This window comes from Prunus avium, chromosome 5 (assembly GCF_965620075.1).
Source record: "Prunus avium chromosome 5, drPruAviu1.hap1.1, whole genome shotgun sequence".
NCBI lineage: Eukaryota > Viridiplantae > Streptophyta > Magnoliopsida > Rosales > Rosaceae > Prunus > Prunus avium.
The window spans coordinates 127,078-149,892 of record NC_142288.1 but is presented as its reverse complement, the minus strand read 5'-3'; the positions used below and the strand labels follow the sequence as shown (position 1 = coordinate 149,892).

The 22,815-nt window shown below is 42.0% G+C and overlaps 1 protein-coding gene across 1 annotated transcript; it reads left to right on the top strand.

Annotated features, from left to right (window-relative positions):
• Window positions 1-1,870: 1,870 nt before the first annotated feature.
• Window positions 1,871-7,811, top strand: LOC110756199 (peroxisomal nicotinamide adenine dinucleotide carrier). Its single transcript, XM_021957606.2, has 11 exons — window positions 1,871-2,075; window positions 2,183-2,269; window positions 2,352-2,426; window positions 2,839-2,969; window positions 3,253-3,307; window positions 4,978-5,130; window positions 6,259-6,327; window positions 6,405-6,512; window positions 6,683-6,751; window positions 7,011-7,065; window positions 7,339-7,811. Exons 1-11 carry the CDS (start codon window positions 1,995-1,997, stop codon window positions 7,527-7,529), a joined length of 1,074 nt encoding a protein of 357 aa, XP_021813298.1. The 5' UTR covers window positions 1,871-1,994; the 3' UTR covers window positions 7,530-7,811.
• The last annotated feature ends 15,004 nt before the right edge of the window (window positions 7,812-22,815 follow it).

Genomic DNA, 22,815 nt, shown 5'->3' with positions numbered 1-22,815 from the left:
ATTCTTTTTATAGCTGGACTTTATTTATATATCCACTGAAATAAAATTAGGCAAAAAAGAAAAGAAAAGAAAATGTCCCACCAACCCAACACAACCCAACGCCTACCCCGAACGCCACCCCTATGTCTTCTTCTTTCTCTGCTTGCCATGAACCGTCATTGGTCACAAGTAAGCCAAATCCCCATAGCCCAATAAATTTCCTACTGGTCAATTTTAGCTTTTTTTTGTGACACACCCACCTCTCATTCAAGGGCCGAATCATGAATTTTTCAATGGGTGGGCTAGTTAAAGTTATTACCTTAAAATCTTACAAATCTTTTTTTTACTTCCCGTTTCTATAGTCTTTTTAGAAATAAAAGTATACATTAAATTATAAAAATCACGCTAGTTCATAATTTCATTGACTAATTTTCATTACATTTTTTTTCCTTTTATACAAGCGATATGTGTGGAGAGGGGAATTGGACCTAGGACCTCGAGTGCATGGCTAAATGCTAATTTCCAATAAGGTTTAATATAAAACAAATACATATTAATGAAACCAAACATCATATATTATAAGATGAAAAATATGTTCGACAACATATTGAAAGGGTAACTATTTTAATGTGTATTTTTATTGATGTCTTGCAACTAAACTCATAATAAATCGGACTTGTTTTGACTAGTAATAGTTTAATCCATATTGGGAAATGTTTAAAACAAGTCAAATATATAGGTTTGATTTTTTTATTCCCCAAAACTCCCCCTAGGCTACTGTAGGAGCAAATTTCGTCCCATGAGAATATTCGTTTGAGATTCCTCTTCCTTCGTCACCATCTCCTTCTCCCTGCAAAATAGATCGGAGGGCCTTTGGCCAACACCCCCTGGGTGTGGTCCTTTTACTCCGATCTATTTTGCAGGGAGAAGGAGACAGTGACGAAGGAAGAGGAATCTCAAACGAATATTCTCGTGGGACGAAATTTGCTCATACAAATTGGTGCTCTCAATGAAAGCACCAATTTGTAGGACCAAATTTCCTTCCACGAGAATATTCGATTGAGATTCCTCTTCCTTTGTTGCCGTCTCCTTCTCCCTGCAAAATAGATCGAAGTAAAAGGACCACACCCGGGGGGTGTTGGGCAAAGGCCCTCCGATGCCTAAGTTAGGTTGAGTATTTCAAGGAAAACCGGGTGGCCGGAGCCGTGTGTGGTGGCCGGAGCCTTGTGTAAGGGAGAGAAAGAATATGGTGGCTAGGGTGTGGTCCTTTTACTCCGATCTATTTTGCAGGAGAAGGAGACGGCGACGAAGGAAGAGGAATCTCAATCGAATATTCTCATGGGAGGAAATTTGCTCCCACAGCTACAACCTACCTTAGTAATTAAGGTAGTTCCGCCCATGCTCTTATTACAACCTTCTTCACATCTGATGATAATATATAATTTAGAAGTCAACAAACCAGTGAGACATTCATTAACTAGAAAATAACACTGAAAGGTTGAGAAGGAAATCTGGCTATGATTTAGCAGAGAGAGAGAGAGAGAGAGAGAGGACCAGGGCAGGCAGCACGGGAGTAAGCGACTGAGTTGGGGTGGGCAATTGCTCGTCTCTTGTTATTTTTATTTTGTTATTTTCATAATTTTATTTTACATGGTAAAAATTAGGTTCCAATTCCATCTGTAAAATAAAGTGTGAGTTGTTTAAAAATATGCCACATGACATATTTTTAATAGAAGTATCACTAGCTGACATACTATTTTATAATTTTCCTTAGTGATAAGATTTGCTTACTTAATTCAAATTTGTGGGCCGATTTGTTTGGAAAACATATCAGAGCATAGGCTAGTTGTAAAAGAAAAAAAAGAGTGGGGGTAGGATAAGAAAAATATGAATAAAACCTCCTCAAAAAAATTAGAGATAATTAGGTGGAGTGGCCGAGTGGGTATTGGCAGTTGCAAAAAAAAAAAAAAAAAAAAAAAAAAAAACCAGTTGAGAGTGGAAAGTAGAAAGAAAGAATGTCGAACGCAGTGGCGAATGGGCTGGCAGGAGCTGGCGGTGGCATGATTGCCCAGATTATCACTTATCCCCTCCAAACAGTACTTCTCCTCCTCCATATCTCTCTCTCTCACTCTTAATTACGAGCAATTTTAAAACCAAACCACAGTTGGTTCGTACGCTCTAGTCCCTTTTTGGTCAATTGCAGGTCAATACGCGCCAACAAACCGAGAGAGTTGCCAAGAAATCCTTAGCTAACTCCAAACGCCTTGGGACTCTTGTTCAAATCCTCCAGGTTCATCATAAATCGCTGTAATTACATTTTATTTGTCAACCTTGTTTTTATTTTTATTTTTATTTTTTGTAATGATATTTAGGTAATACGAAGCGACGGTTGGGGAGGACTATACAGCGGCCTTAAGCCTTCTCTGCTTGGGACTGCTGCTTCACAGGTTATTCTTCTTTCTTTTCATTATATCTTTTTTTTTTTCCTCGAAATGATTTGGATAAAGTAAGGGCTATTTGGATTTGGATTTCAACTGTAAGAATTTGAAATTTAGATATATGAAGTCTGCATATTTGAAATTTCCTTATTTGGGTAACATTTTTTAATACAGGAATGTCTTTTCGTTTTTTTTGGTAAAGTTTTTAATGCAGGAATTTCAATTAAGGATTTCAATGAAAACTACATTAATTGGGGGAAAAAAAAAAAAACCATTACAACACTCATTCCATCAATATTGCCATTATCAAAATTTGTTTACTCAAATCCTTGATTCCAAACGGGTTCTAATAGAATCAGAAATATGCCACACTATAGAGGATAATGAATGTTAGTGATAGTTCTTTACATCATTCTGGCAGGGCATCTATTACTATTTTTATCAGGTTTTCAAAAACAAGGCTGAGGCCATTGCAGTTGCCCGGAAAGCAAAAGGACATGGGGATGGTACTGTTGGGATGTTTTCTTGGCTTCTTGTGGCGGCTTTAGCTGGGTAAAACAAAAACAAAACAAAAATTCCTCTCTTGTGCCATTAAAATAGAAAAAAACTATTTGTTTTTCTTCTTTCATAACGACCATTCTTGAAGAAGTTTGGAAGTCTGGGTAAGAGCGTAATTGAGCCAATTTTTTCAATTTTTTATTTATCGTTATGCCTAGCTGGCTTGGCTATCAAATATTTGATTGTTGAACTGGAATTTAGTTTTGAAGGATATAGGTAGGTGACTTATTTCCACTTGGTGGTTTGATAAGTTTCTTTCAAATATTTTACCTTGCAGTTCCCTGAACGTGTTGCTGACAAATCCTATATGGGTTCTTGTGACTCGTATGCAGGTTTGTTTGCATTTTCAATACATGTATGCTAATGTTTTTTAACCACCTTGTTTGCAGTTTTAACTGATTTTGGTTAGACACATGTTGGAATTTGCATTTATGTATACAAAAATCCCACTCAATTGTACTTGAAGAACTCAATGTAGTGTAGAACAAGTAACAAGAATTCAGAAGACAGAAAGAACTAGATAGAACTAGGAGAATCCAGAAGAATAAGATAGAGGATTAGAAATCGGTACTAGAAGAGAAGACACAGAAAAAGATACTCGAGGAGAAAATCTGTTTAATCAATCATTCAAGTCTGCTTCTACTGAATTACAAAGCACATCTCTATAATAACTTAATCTTGCTACAAACAGGAAAGTAATCCTAACCCTACTAGAAGTAAAAAAATGATAAGAACAAGAAAATAACGTAAAATTGGAAACTAAAATAAAATATTGCTAATTTATTATTATATATCACAATGATTTCCTAAAAGAATTTTATATGCGACGTGACATATGTATCTTTAATGTCAGTTTACATATCAAAGATTATAGAAAGAAATCTGTTTGCATTGCATCTGCATTTTGTAATGTATTAGGCCTGTAAAGGGATCAGATATGGGCGGGACTAGCCTATATCTGGTAAACTCCAATAACAAAAAAAAATTGATGGATTATTGTTAATCAAATCCATATCTGGTTTGCTATCGAATACTCAATCTGACAATCTCGAATTCTGTTGACATATTTATTACTAGCTAACCATTATAGCACTTGTTTTTACCAATTGCATGCTTTAATGGTTATCTAAGAAGTTGAGGAATTATTTGATTGTTTGGCTTAGTTTTTTTAATTATTTAATTTGACTTGTAAAATTTTTACGTAAATTAAAAAAAATTAAAAAAAATTAAAAGTTCAAATTATATATACACAAATCTATATAACATATAAAAATCAATTATAGACTATGTCAATTGGGATCAGATTTGCTCTAATTTGTATTTAAGTTGTAAAGTTAATGGTTTGTCGAATTTGGATCATAAATCGGATTGAAAATGCAAATCCATATACTATTAATTGTATTGGATTGGAATCAGATTTGGATTAAAATCCAATGCATTTACAGGTTGATGTAGTTCATCCAGGAAGGGCCTTCTTTGTGGTGGTGTGTGCTGGTTTATGAATAAAGAAACTTCTAGTGCAAAACAATATTTATGTGTCCTACCTCTGTTAGATTTACACGACTTATACCCACTGGCATCTGCATATGTTTTGCTGCAAAACTCAAATAAAAGAAGGGAAAAGTGAGATATTTTGTGAGTAGCTCATGTTATTTGTCATGATAATGCAGGTTTCCCTGGATGTTTAGACTAAAAGACCCACCCTCTTTTTGCTGTTTTTATTTCTCCTATTCTTGTGCATGTGTGTAAATTCTGAACAACCTTTTGCACAATTAAACTGTTTCATGGAATTTTCCCTCCATCACAAATATATCAACGTTACCTTCAGAGCATATGAGGACAATATCTGCCAATTTACATCAAATTCTAATTAGATTGGAATACCTTCACAATATTTGAATGCATTAATAATTATAATGGGATTTTATTTCCAATGTAAGCATATAACTTTGTTTTGCATTTCATCTTTGAAAGAATGACTTTTTTTTTTTTTTTTTTGAAGACACATACGCAAGCTGAGAGAAAAATTATGGAGGAAAGAAAGGAAGCACTCTTAAAGGAAGCTTCTGAAAACTGTTTGACAGGTTCAGAATTGCAAGTTAAATTGGCTGAACTTGATTCAATAAAACCTCATCCCTATGGAACTTGGCAAGCGGTTGGTAAATTCAACTTCTTTTGTCCGGAATATATTTTTCAATAACAAATGACATGTGATTTTTGGTTAGTATTCAGTCAATATCCTTTGCTTTTTGATGCTCGAGTATTTATGTTACGCCCCAAACTGTATAGGTTAAAGGTGTTATTTCTTCTAAGAAATATGTAAACGTTAAAGGTTTATGCGTAATTATCAAGTATGTGAAATTGAAGTTCTCAAACATACAACTTAATAAAAGAGTGGGAAAAAATGCCATAAACTTCAAACAAAAGTCAATAACTTAGCTTAGTCTGGTCAAGCCCTCCTGATTGAGTACACAACAATGCTTTTAGGGCTAACCAACCAAATAACAACCTATGGGTACATATTGACCAAGGATGTTGCCTCCCTAATCCACTTTAGCAGTGATTCTCGTTTACATTACATAGAAACTCATTAAACTAATAATGAACATAAAAGTTAGTAAGCAATTAGAGTATGCTTCAAATTGTTTTTATGTTTCTAATTCTTAGTTATGTCCTTAAGTATTTTTACAAGCTGGGCATGATTATCATTGTATGTTTCTACACATGGTAGCTAAAATAAAATCAAGGCCTAAGAATGTAATTATAAAATCCTAGTCATTCTTATGACCAAGCACTGCCTAAGAAGCTAAGTCTAGGTGTTGCAATGTTCATATTTCACCAATTGTTACAAAAATTGCCAAAGTTCTTTAAGAAATGATTGTTATCAAGCATTAACTTTCAAAAATACATGCCATCATGTTACATTATGTTTTCAGTGGTGCTATACATTTGTTTGCGTACTATTTGTTCCAATGTGCATGACATTGAACGTGCATTATGCTATATTTTGAATGAAATGGAACTAGAGCTTTGACATCGAAACATGCCGTATTCCTTCATAAGTAGTGGGTTTTCGGTGCCACATAATACTTCTGTGAAACATGGGTGAGGGGATGGAGCCTGGTGAGAAACTCTTCTGCTGCGTTATGCTTGACATGGCCGTAACTCGAGGCAATGGTGACAGTTGACATTGATAATGTGTACTAGAAAACAAAATGGTTAACCTAATTGTTTTTCTCTTGTTTTTCTTGTTGCTTCCTGTGTATGCATATGTTTTGGTTAGGTACACGAGGTTTATTCTGAAGCCAAGATTACCGGATTTTGGAAAGGGATTGTCCCAACACTTATAATGGTTAGGTTTTCAATAGTTGAATAAATTCTAGCTGCACAAAGAGTCACTTTCAAACTAATGAGTGATTCGGTTGGTAGGTTTGCAACCCAGCAATACAGTTCATGATTTATGAAAGCTCCTTGAAGCATCTTAGGGCAAAACGTGCTGACAGAAAGCAGGGATCAAAAAATATAACTGCTTTGGAGGTATAAGATCTACTTGGACTGAGTTTTGAAAGCATGGCTTTTCATTTTCTCTAAAAGGTGCTAATAACCTAGCATTGCTAGTCCATATGAAGGGTGCCATTCTTAGGAATATCCAGAATATTGGCCTTACACTATCTTCTCTCTCTCTCTCTACATTATTTTTTGGACAGGTCTTCTTGTTAGGGGCCTTGGCAAAACTAGGCGCAACTATCTCAACCTACCCGTTGTTAGTTGTCAAGGTGAAGTATACTCTGTGCACTTTATAATCCTAAAGACGTTGTGGGAAAAATTAGTTCAACAGTACTGCTAAATCCCACTTCATGTCAGTGAAGTTCATATGGTTATTCATTCGCATTGTGACAAGTCCATGAACACTGTTTCTACTTCTTTATCTCACTCAATAAATGTGCATTAATCTGCGTTTGACCATATGTGAGATTTATCCATCCTAGTCTGCTTTAAATGTCCAATAATCTGTGTCACCTTGAGCCTATGCAGTCAAGGCTGCAAGCAAAGCAGGAGATTGGCAGAAATATTTCACTAAGATACTCAGGTTCGCATTTTATTGATATATCAGACATATCAATCTTTGTTTTGAATTGATTCATTATTTTGAAGATTATGATTATATCTTTCTCATGTCACTTTTCCTTTCTGTGATGAATTTCTGATCTGCATATCCAGCATATATGAGATAAAAGTATGATCATCCTATTGAATGGATAACTGAACGGATGAGAGTTTCACTTGTGTTTTCTCTATTTTGCATGTCAAATATCAATCAATTTTTCAGTACAGAACTATATATGGGTTCTTGGTACCGCAGGTACTGTTGATGCTATAAGGAAGATGATCCAGTATGAAGGATTGCCTGGGTTTTACAAAGGGATGAGCACAAAGATAGCACAGAGTGTTTTTGCAGCTTCTGTACTTTTTATGGTTAAAGAGGAACTCCTCAAGATTTATACGTTGCTGGCAGATAAGTGCAATAAAGTTCTGCTTAGTTCAGCAAAATAAATACTTCAGTGCGAGATGAAATTGTGTCCTTGATCGAAATGTGCATTATTTATAAACCGATGTGCAATATTTACTTTTCAACACACACACACACACGTGTATGCACATTTTATGCATGCATCTTTGTGAATCTATTTTCTGAGAGAGACAAAATATGCTTAGAGTATTAGACTTGTTTCTTACCATTTCCTTTCTAATCTTGTACTTAATTATCGTAATGTTCATCAACCTACGGGGAGATATGGATCTAGAGCCTTATTTATTGTAATGTTCATAAACCTATGGGGGATATGCAGCTTCAGTATTCAAATTATGCATTTCTACAATTTCATTATTCAAGTTTTTATGAAACTTCAATATGTTTTCGTTGTGATTTTCTTACAACTTTATTATGTGTCTATTTAAGTATTTATGCAACTTCATTATTCAGGCTTTAAGAGGTTAATAACAAAGTGTTTATATAGAATTGTATAAACACTATTTTATATTTAGAAATTAATAACAATTATATTTTATTTGGTATGTTATTAATCTTATGTAGCTTCAGAAACAAAATATATGTCAAAATATTTAAAAGAATGGTTAATTACATAAAACCCTCCAAACCATGGGGTCATTTTGAAGTTAATACACATTTCGTAAGACATTTACAACTCCATACTCAAACTCCCAAAAACCCTACAAATTATCCATGTTAGTCAATTTGTTAGTATATGTGTTAAAAGATTATGTGGCAATATAGGCCCCATTTTTTACAGACGTGGACTCCAAATGGACAACACAATTAATAAACAATTCTTGTTATAAACATAAGGAATGTGGATGAACATCATAACATCCATAACACCCGCTATAAGAATAGCTTGCGTATGCACTAATTGTTATGAGCTTGTAATTTATGAGTTGTAAATGTATTTATATAATTGTAAGCTTATAAATAAGAGGTCTTACCAATATGAAACAAACAAGTTTTGATAGAGCAAAATTCTATTGCCATTCTTTTCTTTTCTCTCTATAATTTCCCTCTAATTTTATAACAATTCTTTATTTTTTCAAATTAAAAAAATTATTATAATTAAATCAATTCAAAACAAAAAAATCTCTTGCTGTCTCTCCTCCCATGCCCCCTCAACCCGAGGTACTGAGCAAACAACTACGATGGATGCCCAAATCCTACCGACACTGTCACTTCCATTCAACAATTTCTCAGACCACCTCGGCCCTCCACGTCTCCCTCCCTCACAACTACCCTGACTGCACAAAACAACCAACCCACCCAAACCACTACATGAGTTGCCCAAACTACCACACTTTGGTCCCCCCACAGCGCACCCATGGATCTTGGGAATTGGAGGAGTGGCGTCGTCTTGACTGGAAGTGAAAATGAAATTGTTATTAGCAACCCCACCCAAGTATTCTAATCGGAAAACTGGAAAACTGAGCCGAATTGAGCCTAAGAAAAAGGGCAAAAATCAAGTTGACCAAAAATTAGAGGTGTCGAACGGGACGGATCGGCCCAGCACGGCACAAGCCCAGTCCGTTTAAATGAGGCACGGTACGGCACGAGCACGAATATTAATGGGCCGTGCTCGGCACGGCACGAATACTTGGGCCGGGCCGGGATCAAAAAATAGGTCCAATGGACCGGGCCGGCCCATAGCCCGACATGGGCCGGGCTTGGCCCGAGCCCGCTTCAAGCACGGCACGAGCCCAAGCACGAGCCCAAGCACGGCCCAAGCACGGTCCATTTAGCATTTTTTTTTGGATTAACTACACTTTAGTATTCGAAGGTTTAGTGTCAGTATCGAAATGGGCTCCGAAGTATCAATTTCATTAATTTACACCCTAATGTTTTCAAACTTGTCTAATTTTATCCTTCCGTTAAGTTGACCGTGTGGTCAACTGTTAAATGGTGCATGTGGGGGCCACTTTTTTGTTTAATTGAAATATAATATTATTTAAAAACTATAATTAAATTTAAATAATTAATTATTAAATATTAAAAAACCGAAAAAATCCAGCAACACTCAATCGCTCAGATCTGGAAAAATCTCAACACCTCGCAGCCGCACCTCGCTGTCCCATCTTCTTCTCCTCTCTGTCAGTGTCTCGCCGAACACCGAACCAAACCACACTGAGAAATCGACGCTCCGATCACATCGGTTTCAAGAGCTTCAGTCCAATGTGCGCTCTCAGAAATTGACAAATCGTGGCCTTGGGTTCAATGCTCGGTTGAGGCTCAACGCGGAACCAAACCAGAGCAAGTCCAGGCCTAGTTCAAATGCAGGTCCTTCCTGGGTTTCAGAACACTGCCTCACGAATTTATTGTAATAAATCTCTTTGTGTGACTGAGATTGCACTAGACACATTCATTTTAGTACTTTTTGGTAATTAATTGCATGCAGATGCAGTCCTCAAATTCGGTGGTCGTCGTCGAGGAGAGTGAGGAGTGTGGTGGCCGCTGGCTAGAGCTAGCTAGCCCTCCCGATCTGTTTCAATGGCCTCTTCAGACTCAGTGTAAGAGAGAAGGGTGGATTTGGGCAGTGGCCATGGCGAATCTAGGCATGGTGGAGGAGCTGGGCAGTGTCGTGGGGAGGGGGGAGGAGCTGGGCAGTGTCGCGGGGAGGGGGGAGGAGCTGGGCAGTGAGCTTGGAGAAGGGGAGAGAGAGAGAGAGAGAGAGAGAGAGAAGGCCAGATTCAGATGAATTTGATTACCCTTGTTACCAGAATTTGATTACCTTGAACTTGAAGCTGGAGCAAAATTCCTCAATGTTTGAGCGATTGAGTTTTCCCATAGAGGGAGAAAGCGAGAGAGCGATCGTTTTTTTGTTGTTGGATTTTTTCAGTTTTTTAATATTTAATAATTATTTATTTAAATTTAATTATAGTTTTTAAATAATATTCTACTTTAATTAAACAAAAAAGCGGCCCCCACATGCACCATGTCAGCATTTAACGGTTGATCACACGGTCAAATTTAACGGAAGTATAAAATTGGACAAGTTTGAAAACATTGGGGTGTAAATTGATGAAATTGATACTTTGGAGCCCATTTCGATACTGACACTAAACCTCCGAGTACTAAAATGTAGTTAATCCTTTTTTTTTTCTTCTAAAAAAGTCAAAATGCAATAATTTGACATCTAATGTCATTGTTTATATGTGTTTTTTTTTTAATCATAAACATATATTTGATGTCTTTCATTTTAGGAAAATTACTTGGGTCCTTAATTAATTAAACATTTCAACTACAAATTAATTAAACAACATTGGACTTGATATCTAATCAATATATATGACATATACACTTATCTTATAATCAAAGCAAGACATTTCTTCACATATAAAATAATAAGTTGTTTAAAGATGAAAAGTTCAAGTAGACTTTGTGGAGTTGGACACTTTTTCCCCTCCGCCCCTTCATATTGTTTGGATATTTGATTGATTAATGTTTTCAAATAGTTCATCATTTCTTGCCTCTAATTATATTTTTCATGTTTATAATTTGAATTATCTAGTGGAAAAAAAAAATCAAGTGAAAAAAATTCAAATTAAATGGATTGGTTCTTGGGCCCGAGTATGGCACGAGCACGAGTACGGGCACGGGCACGGCACGAGCCCGGCCCGGCCCGTTTCAATATGGACATGGGCTTTGGGCCGGGCCGGGATCAATGATTTTATTAAATGGGCGGGAACGGCACGGCCCGATAAATTAAATGGGCCGGCCAAGCCCGGCACAAAAATATTAAAAGCACGAATTTAAATGGGACGGGCCGGCCCGGCACGGCCCGTTTGACACCTCTACCAAAAATCACCGAATTGGTTTGGTCCGGTTCTAGTTTTAGTTCTTGTAGTGAAAAAAGGAAACCGGGTGCATATTTTGTAATTTCTAAGCCCATAACTAATCTTTCTCCAAGTCCAACTCCAAATCATCTCTCTTTTCTAGGCCAAATAACCTCCCTTTGCATGAAATTGGGCTATTTATGAGTTTTTATGCCTCAAAATTAAAATTTTAGTTTGGTTTTGTAAAAAAAAAATTTCAAAAACTAAAAAAGAAGAAGAAAGATTCATGTTGAAAATTGGAAACCGAACCGGCTTATGGGCAAATCGGACCATATTGGACTGGATAATTTTTTTTCAAAATAGGATCAAACCAAATCGTGCCCACCTCTCTCTCTCTCTCTCTCTCTCTCTCTCCAGATACAAGCGATAATCTACTTTAAACTATTCTAAAGTACAAGTAGAGGGATTGGAACAACGGTCTCGAGTGGGGAGAACATCAATCCACTCTAGCCAACTTGGCTAAGCTTATGTCTACCCCCGCCCATCTCGTTTGTCTTGGTGCGGAGAGTGGTTATTCTGACTAGCGATGGTTGAAATTGGCGACAATGGTTTTTCTAGACTAGATGTCTAACCAAATGATCTAGATCTGCATGGGATGGAGGCTCTTAGATATGAAACTACGCCACCTCTCTCTCTCTCTCTCTCTCTCTCTCTCTCTCATGTGGGTTGTTCTTTGAGGATTTGGGGATGGCGCTAGGATAGGATGACCTAAGAGTTTCCGGCGGGTGCTGTGGGGAAGATGTTGGCTGTGGGAAGAGGTGGCGCGAACTGGGCTATTATTTTATTATTATTATTATTTTTAATTTTATTGTTTTGTGTTATATTCCACATCAACAAAAAAATGGCCCCTATAAATGCCACATGGGAAATTAATGTATATACTAACAGTTTGTCCAACGATGGGGGTGATTTGTAGGGTTTCTAGGGGTTTGTGTAATAACCCAATCCTAAATTAATACTTAATTATTAATCAAGAAAAAGACAATTTTACCCCCGGGAATATTTTAATAGGTTAAAAAGTTGACTTTTGTTTGGGAAAGAATTTGGAGATTTGAGTACTACCGTTGCGTAGAGCACATCGAGATGAGTCTGTAGACACGTAGTGGGCTCAAATTGGAGTTGTAATGAAGAAGTTACGATAAAAAATAGTCTAGTGGCAAAATCGCAATTTTTCGAAAGGGGATTTAAAAAAAAACCTAATTTCTTCTCTCTCTCTCTCTCTCTCTCTCCCCTGTCATGAGCCCCCTCCCCTTCGAATTTTCTGCACAGCCGATGGCTCCAAGAGCTGCCACCGCCGCCACACGTCGCCATACTTGGCGGCACCGTTCCCAAAAGTACCGCCTCCTCTCCCTCTTCCAGTCCCACCCAATCTCTGCCGCCAACCACCTAATTCTACAAAAATACAGTCGAAATTTACCCATTTTTCCTTCTACTATTTCCGACGTTTTCAGCGACCAAATTTTGCTATTTAGGTATCCTTTCTCATCCTTTCAATGTATTCTAGTTGCTGGTTGTGGTATTTAGGAGAAATTTATGCTTTTTGGTAGTCAAATAAGCGATGGAAGTTTTGGCCGGTTTCGGCCCTTGATTCCAGCCACTTCCGTCGACTTTTTAGGGTAAGTCCAAGAACAAAAGTTGCTCCACTCTATGTGCTCTTTGTGTAGGTATAAGTCTTGACCGGCAGTTTGGAGGTTTTTCAATCGTCGGAAATTATTTTGGGCACCCACGCCCTGCCGATGCGTGGGCCACCTTTTGGTTGGTCTTAGAGTCCTAAATTGATCCTCATGTCGTTCCGAGCACGACGGTATGCTTGGATATGAATTTAGTTATTGTTTGATCGTCGATCGGATATCGCATATTAGGCGTTATCCGAATTTGATATGTTCGGACCATTGGATCGACTTCATTTCCAAATATGTTGATCTAGGCACTTCTAGGATCGTATAGGAATTAGCGGATCAAGAATCGGAGTCCCAGCTCCGATTCAATAATTCAAAGTTTAGGTAAACGATAACCATCCGATCATGAGCAATCTGGCCGTTTGATTCAGACCAAACTTACAGAACAGGTATAGTAAACCTTGTTGAACCCTTAGGAACTCTCGGATCGGAAATGGGAGGTCGTGGTCCCTGCAGGCCTGGTTGACCCAATTTAGAAAGTTTGACCCTTGGTTGACTGTGAGACTTCCAAGATAGTTTCACCTTTGAGAAGTGCTAGACGATCGTATAAACGAGGCTTGACTGTTGTGAATTATTTTGATTATGGTTGGATTTTGAGATTATATGATAGTATTTTATGGTATTCCTGGATGTCGTTCCTAATATTCGAAGATTTTTGCATCATTGGAAGTATGGGATCTCTAGGGGTTATTTACTTTTTATTTATTTATTTATTTATTTATTATTATGATTATTAAAGTATCTGACTGATTGTTATTGAATGATTTAATATTTATGAATCACTATGTAATCGGATTTCGACGTGAATAAATTAATTAAACATCTAAGAACATATATATATATATATATATATATATATATATATGTATTTATTTATTATTATGATTATTAAAGTATCTGACTGAGTGTTATTGAATGATTTAATATTTATGAATCACTATGTAATCGGATTTCGACGTGAATAAATTAATTAAACATCTAAGAACATATATATATACTTTGTGGTTTGAAAGTGACGAATTATGGACACTAGTTCTTAACAGTATGTGGTGTAAATTCGAAGGTAGTTGAGAAACGAATTTTGGAAAGTTGAGAAAAGAATTGATATATGGATTTGTGGAGTATGGGAAATTTTATGATAAGTTTCGTAATTTAGTTTTCAAACCCACCGCGGGAGTACCCCACCCCCCCCAATTGTCTTTGAGACAGTTCTGTCATCTACAACAATGCCCCACGAGTTTCGGGGACGTCTGAACTGTGTGGTGCGAGGAATGTGGCTCAGGTTGACTTTGTGTCTCTGAGGCCTGTGAGGAATGCTGCTCGGGTTGACTTTGTGTTTTCGAGGCCTGCGAGGATGTGTCACATTATGTGACACAAGGAATTGACGATCCATTATTGGAATTGACGGAAAATTGGTGGTATTGACGGATCACGAATGGGGGTACGCCTAGGTGAAGAGTATCTAAGTTTTTAGATGTTTTAAACTATAATTGAGGATATTACATTGGTATTTATGGGCAAAGGTTTTAATATATGATTTCTTGCTTAAGAGACAAGGATTAAGAGTCTTCTAAGTTTTAAGGATTTTGTATAATTAACGATTATTTTCTTAAGTGAAGTTTTTTTGTACTATGTCGTTACTTGACTTTATATCCCCGTTCTTTTCCTCTTTATATTTCTTTCCAATTAGAAAGTTATTTTCCTATCATTATTTTCTTTTCCTTTTCAATTTCTTTTCACATTTGATTTTGCAAAACAGGAGGTAAATTTAAAGTTGAATATGTAACTTGTCAATAAAACAAAAAGGAAGAAGTACGTATTGTAAGATCCCATATCGACCAACGGAGAGGGGGTGATGTGCCTTATATGTACATGCCCGCCTCCATCTAGCACGAGGCCTTTTGGGAGCTCACTGGCTTCGGAGTCATGAGAACTTCGAAGTTAAGCGAGTTGGGGTTAGAACAATCCTAGGATGGGTGATCCACTGGGAAGTTGCTCGTGAGTTCCTAAAAACAAAACCGTGATGGCAGAGAGGGGGGCCCAAAGTGGATAATATCGTGCTACGACGGAGCCGATCCTGGGATGTGACACGTTGGCTTGATCCCTTAGTAAGGGCACATAGGTAGCCTAGGGTTTAACCTAGGTGCAGCCGCAAGATAAACTGTTTGAACAATATTCATATTGTTGTAAGAGTGGAAGTGAATTTTTGGAAGGAGAAAGATTAAACATTACAGCAGCTATCAGAAGATATTGTTACTGGGAGAATGAGACTTCTTTTTCTTTTCTATTTACCTAACTAGAGCTTTTTGGCTTGACTATCAACGTGGTTGTGCCTTCTCTCAACTTCAGAGGTAATTATGGATCATCATGGACTTGTGTCAACGTCCAAGTGCTTCATTTTTCTTACTCATTATTTCTGGCCAATTCCTTAGTCTTCAAGCAACCCTTTTGGAGATTTAAATAAAAATATCCAATTTTACTCTAAATTTGGTTACATTTTCTGTCCACAATTTGACTCTGTGTTTGGTCTCAGAATTTACATTTTGGTAGTGACCTAAAGGAACAAAAGGTAGAGGGGACCAAGGATTTTTTATTCCAAATGAAACAACCTAGAAGGTTCTTGATTGAGGTATATTACATCCAAGTTGAGTAGAGTCATTAATGGTTGTTGACGCCAAAAAGTGGTTTCCTGACTTTGAGGGTCAACTTCGTAAATTTGTGTCTTCGGTAGACTTGATACTTCGGTAGTCTGTGCGATCTGCAATAAAGGCAAATGCACGGTAAGTCCTAGGGCACCGGTGTGGTACCGGCCGAAGGCTCTCCGATGCTTAAGTAAGTTCGGGAATAGAAAGTTTAACTGACAGATCAATAGGCTTGTATGCCGTAAGTTCTGATTACCTCTACTTTGGGATAGTTGGCCTCCTTTTATAGGCCTTGGGAGGTGTGCATTTTGTTGATAATTTCGATGTGGGACTGTGGGCGTCGCTAGGGAGCGCGCCACGTGTCCCTGGAGAGGGCGTTGCCCTAATGGAGAGATCGGTAGGTGGGGTGCCGAGGGTACCTCTGACCAAGTCCAATTTCCTCCACGTGTCTTGCCCTCATTGGTCGTTTATTTTGGGTGTAAACAGGAGTCCCCCAAGTTCTCGAGCGAGATTTCTCGGTTGGGGACTTGTATGTCCTTCGGTAGCTATTCGGTTAGTTTACCGTTCGGTAGTCTGTCAGGGAGGCGCGCTGGGGCCTTGTCCTGGTGCCGATCGACTTCAAAGTTTTATCCGGAAGCTCAAGGGTCGCCACCTCAGGGGTTACCGTTCGGCAGGTCTTAGTATGTTAAAAAGGTTCCGAGGGATGCTTGCCGATGTTTTGTTAACTTGGGCGAGTTTGATTTTCTCATGCGTCTCACGCACAGTGAAGGGTAATGATGGGACAGAATGACGCTTCGTCTTCTGCACCCAGCGTGCTGTCAGAAGTTCCACCCAGCGCACGACACGTGGCGTGTCTAATCATGCGGAGCGGTGCCATTAATGCGCCATTTGGTCTTTCGAGGCGTACCGTTGCGACCTTCGCCCTATAAATAGAGGGAGTCTCTGAGCAAAAGCTCACTTTGCGTTTGTGAGTGAGGCGAGAGCTCTGTCTAGGCGATTTCCGACGAAGGCGAACGGTAACACAGGCGATTTCCGGCGTGAGCAGACGGCAATACAGGCGATTTCCGGCGAAGCAAACGGTACTAGAAGCAATTTGAGCCTGTTACTTCCAACGCACAAGGTACCGTTCGGTAACTTTGCAATTTTCATTTCTTCTTTTCATTGTGCATACGTCCTTCCATGGTTTGAACTAGACTAGAACTTTATGCAAGTGGGATGTGGTTCGGTAGTCTAGTTGCCATAGGTAGAGACGTAGGCATCGGTAGGATAGCTCCATGCATGGCCCTTAGTTTCCTTCCGTTGCTTTTGTAGATGTCTGATAGCGAGTCAGGATTCGATAGCGAGCCCAACGCGTTCGAGAACGAGTCTCCAGATAGGAGAGGGGCTACCGACAGTGAGGAGTCGGGATTTGATACCGATAGCGATAGTGGTTCTGAGGTGGAAGTAGTTGGCGAGAGGGTTAGACCTGCGCCCACCCATGGAATCGGTAAGGGGCTCATGACCAGTCAGCCCCTGCCGTTGGCTGTTGTTTACAGTGATGGTCGGCAGGCTGGGTTGAGCCAGCGTCCCGAACCTCAAGCGGAAGATGCTCGGGTGCCGGAGGCATCTTCCAGTCACCGTGAAGAGGCTTCTACTTCTGGGCGTGAGGAGACTTCCGAGCCAGTTACCCTACCGAGGGTGACAATAGTGAGCAGAGGGAACCAAAGGATACCGATGGGGGTACCGAGGGAGCAGCTCTTTGACGTAGATTACCTACCGCCCAATAAGTTGACCTACCGAGAGCTGGAGAGGATTAGGGCGGAGTATAGGATTCCCAATTCGGTAGGGATGAGGATCCCGAGCCCTACCGAATCCCTGAGCAACCCTGAGGACGGTGAGGTTGCGTTCTTCACCGACGTCCTTCAGCAGGGCGTCAGGCTGCCGTTGCAGCCTCCAGTTCAACGGATCCTGGCCCAGATTGGGTATGCTCCAGGTCAGTTCAATCCGAACTTCTGGGCCGTTCTGATGGGGGTTGTAACGGCATTCGGTCTTGCCGATGAGGAGGGGCCTTCATACGAGCAGTTCTCCCACCTGTACAGTATTACCAAGTCCAAGAGTGCCGACCATGGTGGCTGGGTTCAGGCGAACTGTCTCAAGGCCTCCGAAAGGGGCCACTTTTTGAATGCCGTGCCGACTTCTCAGAAGTCGTGGAGGAATCGGCGAGTGCTGCTTTCCGGCGATTGGGAATCGCCCTCTGGAGTGCCCGTGCGCTTTCACATTCCCACCACCTTTCAGATTGCCGGTAGGTCGCCACCATGCCGATAGGGAGGTCACTCTCTTTCTTTTTGTTGTTCAGAAGACTAACTCATTTTGTTATTTCTGCAGGCAAACTAAAGCAGCCAACGGCAACCCAGTCAGAGCTTCGGCAAATTGATACGGTGAGGCTGAGAGTTCCTGCCGGTGACAGGGAGTACCCACAGTTCCTCTTCACCGAGAACCTTATCAGAGCCGGTCTTGCTAACCCTGCCGAGAGTAAGTGCACTTGAGTTTTCCTTTTTCTCCCTTGTTGTTGTTGTTTTTTTTTGTTTTTTGTTTTGCTAACTCCACCGTTCCTGCAGTGTCAGAGGCCAGGAAGACTGCCGAGGCTAAGAAGCTCTCCGAGACTTCTAAGCAACGCCTCCTGGTGGTTGCCAAGGGGAAGAAACAGAAACGGCAGCCAGAGGCCTCTGCCGAGAGGGTCGCGGAGGCAGTTCCTGAGGAGCAGCCCCGAGGCGAACGGCAAAGGCAACGCCCTGCCGAGCCTACGAGCCGAAGGACGCCTGTCAACGAGCCGGCACCTGCTCCGAACCAGGGTGCCGATGCTACTTCGTCCAAGGCGTCCGGGAAACGGCCCGTGACGGTGGACCTGGATGCCGCTTCGACTCCTAAGCCGGTGCGGCTTGCCGATTCCCAGAGGGCCGTCTTTGCCGCTGAGGAGGAAGGGGGGCCTACCGAGGTAGTCACGCTGGCTTGTCCTTCGAAGACGGTCCAGTTTGCGAACCACATGATCGTGGGTTCGCAGATGGACCTTGCTGAGATCGACGAGCTGCCGAAGAGGGCTCTTCGGGAGGAGGCTGGGCGCGCCTTCCGTCTGCAGGCCACGGTAACCTTCGAACTCCAATCGTGCCTTTGTCAACAGTTTTCTTCCGTTTGATACTGACTTGTGGCTTTGTTTCTCAGGCGTCGATGGACATGTGGCTGTGCATGAGGAGGGCGATTAATGCTGCCGAGCGCGCCAAACGGCTATACGAGGATGGCCGTTCCAAGGTTGCCGACGCAGCCAAGGCCCTCCAGGACCACGCCAACCTCGTGCAGGACATGCACGCTGTCGAACGGCAGATTCAGGCGCACGAGGCGAAGCTTGCCGAGATGCGCGAGGTTCTGGATGGCGCTGAGCAGGCAGCCAGGGATGCCGAAAGAGCGAAGGCGGCGGCGCAGACGGCACTGGAGGCTTCCGAGCGGTCAAAGGCAGCGGAGATAGAGGCTGCCGTTAACGAAGCCATCAGGGGATACCGTTCCTCCTCTGAGTTCACCTCTTTGGTGGATACTGAAGTGGCTTCGGAGATGGGCGGACCTCATCTACCGTTTCAAGCGGTTTAATCCGGGCCAGAAGCTGAACCTGAACTTCGCTGCCGATCCCCCTCCCCTACCGGAAGGCCTCACAGAAGAGATGATTGAGGAATACGAGGGGGAAGATGCCCCTGAGGATGCCGAGGGTCCGGATGCCGAGGATGCCCCTGATGCCACTGTCGACGCCGTGGTTGCGGATACCGAAGACCAGGGAGGTCGTGCTGCCGAGGCTTGAGCTGGGTTTTTGTAATAGTAATTTTTTTTGTATTGTAATTGCCGTTGGCAAAAATTCCGAACATATTAATGCCGAGGGCATTTTTAATTTTTAAAGTAATTTGTCTTTTCAAACTTGTATTTTTGTTGATTTATGCTTGAATTCGTATCCATGCTTGCTACTGCCGTAGGCTAATAACTGTAGGAGTTAGTTTGCTTTGGATTTAACCAAAGTGTCCTTACCTTCGGTATCCAAACCAAAGTAGCGATACTGCCGTTGGCTCAGAACCCAAGTATTACGCGCATTGGTACGAACAAGGTCCAATAGCCTTTCGTCCATAGAGATGCCGTGGGCACGTCTATGATACCGTATAGTTTGTAGTCTGTTCGATGAGAATGCCGTAGGTAATTCTTGGGCATTGTACTGCCGTAGGTTTGTACACTGCATTAACTTGGAAAAAATTGACAAGCTAAGTTGGAATCGGTAGTAAGCGTGTAGTGGTGTAATTCGAATTGCCGTAGGCAACGTTACTGTGGCTCATTTCAGTGAGCCCTACCGAAACAATTTTTCGAACGGATACCGTTAGGGTGTTACGTTCTGAATGTATGGGACTGGATAATCTCGTTTTATTTATATATGCCGTAGGCAAAAATACAAACTCCTCCCTGCCGTTGGCTAGGGGGCTTTATTTAAAATAACTCTTGAGATGGTCCACATTCCACGGCTGACCGAGGGTCTTCCCATCTGTGCCTCTGAGCCTGTAGGTGCCGGATCGAAGGATGCCGATGATTTCATAGGGTCCTTCCCAGGAAGGTCCGAGGGTTCCTTCCGTTGGGTTCTTGGTTGCGAGCGAGACTTTGCGCATAACCCAGTCCCCGATTCTGAAAGAGCGCGGTTTGACCCTTGAGTCGTAGTACCTAGAAACGCGCTGTTTGTATGCTTCATTCCGAAGGTTGGCTACCGCTCGGCGCTCCTCCACCAAATCCAGGCTTAATGTGAGTGCCGCCTCATTGGCCTTCGGTTCGAAGTTTTCCGTTCGGTAAGTAGACTCACCGATCTCAACTGGGACTACGGCCTCTGAGCCGAATGCAAGGCTGAAGGGAGTTTCCCCCGTGGAGGTTCGGTAGGACGTTCGTATGGCCCACAGAGCTTCAGGAAGCTTCTCCGGCCAGGCGCCCTTGGCATGGTTGAGTTGTCGTTTCAAGAGCTTCTTGATGATTTTGTTTACGGCCTCAACCGGGCCGTTCGATTGAGGATGAGCTGGCGAGGCAAAAAACAGGTTGATTTTGAGGCGAGTGCAGAACTGCCTGAAGAGTTCCGAATCGAACTGCTTGCCGTTGTCAGTGATGATGGCGTAGGGAATGCCGAAGCGGCAGCAGATGTTGGTCCAGACAAATTCTTCGACTCTTGCTGCCGTTATGGTAGCTAAGGCCTCGGCCTCAACCCATTTCGTGAAGTAGTCCACGGCAACGATCGCGTACTTGACCTGTCCTTTGCCCTGTGGCATTGGACCGATCAGGTCGAGCCCCCATTGGGCGAACGGCCATGGACTTACGATCGGTGTGAGGGGTTCGGCAGGTAGGTGGGGAATATTGCCGAACCGTTGGCATTTATCGCATTTCTTTACCATTGCTATTGCATCCCGATGCATCGACGGCCAATAGTATCCCTGTCGGAAGGCCTTGTGGGCCAAGGATTTAGAGCCGGAATGATCGCCGCAGACACCACTGTGGATCTCCCGAAGGACATATTCGCCCTGCTCTTCGGTGATACATTTCATGTAGGGGGTCGAGTAGCCACGTTTGTACAGAATGTTGTTGATGACAATATACCTTGTCGATCGGTAACGCAGCTGTCTGGCCTTGGCCTTATCTGCAGGGAGGATACCGTTCGTTAGGTAAGCATGAATAGGCGACATCCATGTGTCGTTGTACTCTATCGCGCAGATCTCGGCAGTGGCTGTGCTCGGAAGTGTCAGTATCTCGACGGGGATCTTTCGACCCACTTTGTCGTTGATTGCCGAAGCCAGCCTAGCGAGGGCGTCGGCATGACTGTTCTCGTTTCTTGGTATCTGCCGAATCTCATATGCCTGGAACTTGTTTAGCAGTTGGTGTGCTGCCGTAAGGTATGCCGTCATGGACGCGTCTTTAGCCGCGAAGTCGGCAGTCACCTGGTTTACTATCAGCTGCGAGTCGCTGTAGATGCTGACCTGAATTGCCCCCATGCTTCTGGCGAGCCGTAGGCCAGCCAAAAGTGCCTCATATTCGGCTTCGTTGTTGGACGTTCGGAAGCCAAACCTGATGGCATATTCAATTTTGGCTCCATCGGGAGCGGTGAGTACCAGACCTGCTCCGCATCCTTGTTGATTTGCCGAACCATCAACATGCAGGATCCAGGAAGGAGTTGTCTGGTCGAGACGACTACCGTTCGGTAGGCCTTCCTGTGGAGGGGTTTTTTCAGTTTCTGAAGTCTCCGAAGGTGTCAGATCAGCGATGAAGTCTGCTACGGCCTGTCCCTTTTCGGCAGGCCTATGTTTGAACTGCACGTCAAATTCTCCCAACTCGATCGCCCATTTTACCAGCCTACCGGATGTTTCTGGTTTTTGAAAAACCTGCCGAAGGGGTTGGTTGGTTAGAACGATGATGGTGTGGGCCTGAAAGTAAGGCCTTAACCGCCGGGCAGAAACGACCAGAGCTAGAGCCAGCTGCTCGAGTGGGGGGTACCGAGACTCTGCCCCTTGAAGGGCCTTACTGACGTAGAAGATCGGCAGCTCTGCTTTCTTTGGGATCTGTATCAGTACTGAGCTGACGGCAGTGCTTGATACGGAGAGATATAGAGAGAGTGTTTCTCCAGGGAGAGGTTTTGATAGTAGCGGCGCTCGGCCCATGTAGTCCTTCAAGTCTTGAAACGCCTTATCGCATTCGGCAGTCCACTGTATATGGTGTTTGCCCCCTTTCAAGGCTTTGAAGAACGGTGCACATTTGTCTGTAGCTTTGGAGATGAAGCGAGTGAGGGCTGCCACTCGTCCGGTAAGGCTCTGGATGTCCTTATGTGTCTTCGGCACCTCCATGTCGATTATGGCCTTGATTTTATCGGGGTTTGCCTCAATACCCCTCTGGCTGATCATGAAACCGAGGAATCTCCTTGAAGATACGCCGAAGTCGCACTTCGTCGGGTTGAGTCTCATTCGGTAATCCTTCAAGATGCCGAACATGAGCGATAGGTTTTCCAGATGCTCCCCTGCCGTTCGGCTCTTTACTAGCATGTCATCCACGTAGACCTCCATGGTGTTGCCGATCTGCTCAGCGAAGATTCGGTTG

Excerpts from the sequence above, each read along its gene's own strand:
- LOC110756199 (XM_021957606.2), top strand. The coding sequence starts at position 1,995 with ATGTCGAACGCAGTGGCGAATGGGCTGGCAGGAGCTGGCGGTGGCATG. Across the intron at positions 2,076-2,182 it reads TCACTTATCCCCTCCAAACA|GTCAATACGCGCCAACAAAC; the intron begins GTACTTCTCCTC and ends GGTCAATTGCAG. Across the intron at positions 2,427-2,838 it reads TTGGGACTGCTGCTTCACAG|GGCATCTATTACTATTTTTA; the intron begins GTTATTCTTCTT and ends TCATTCTGGCAG.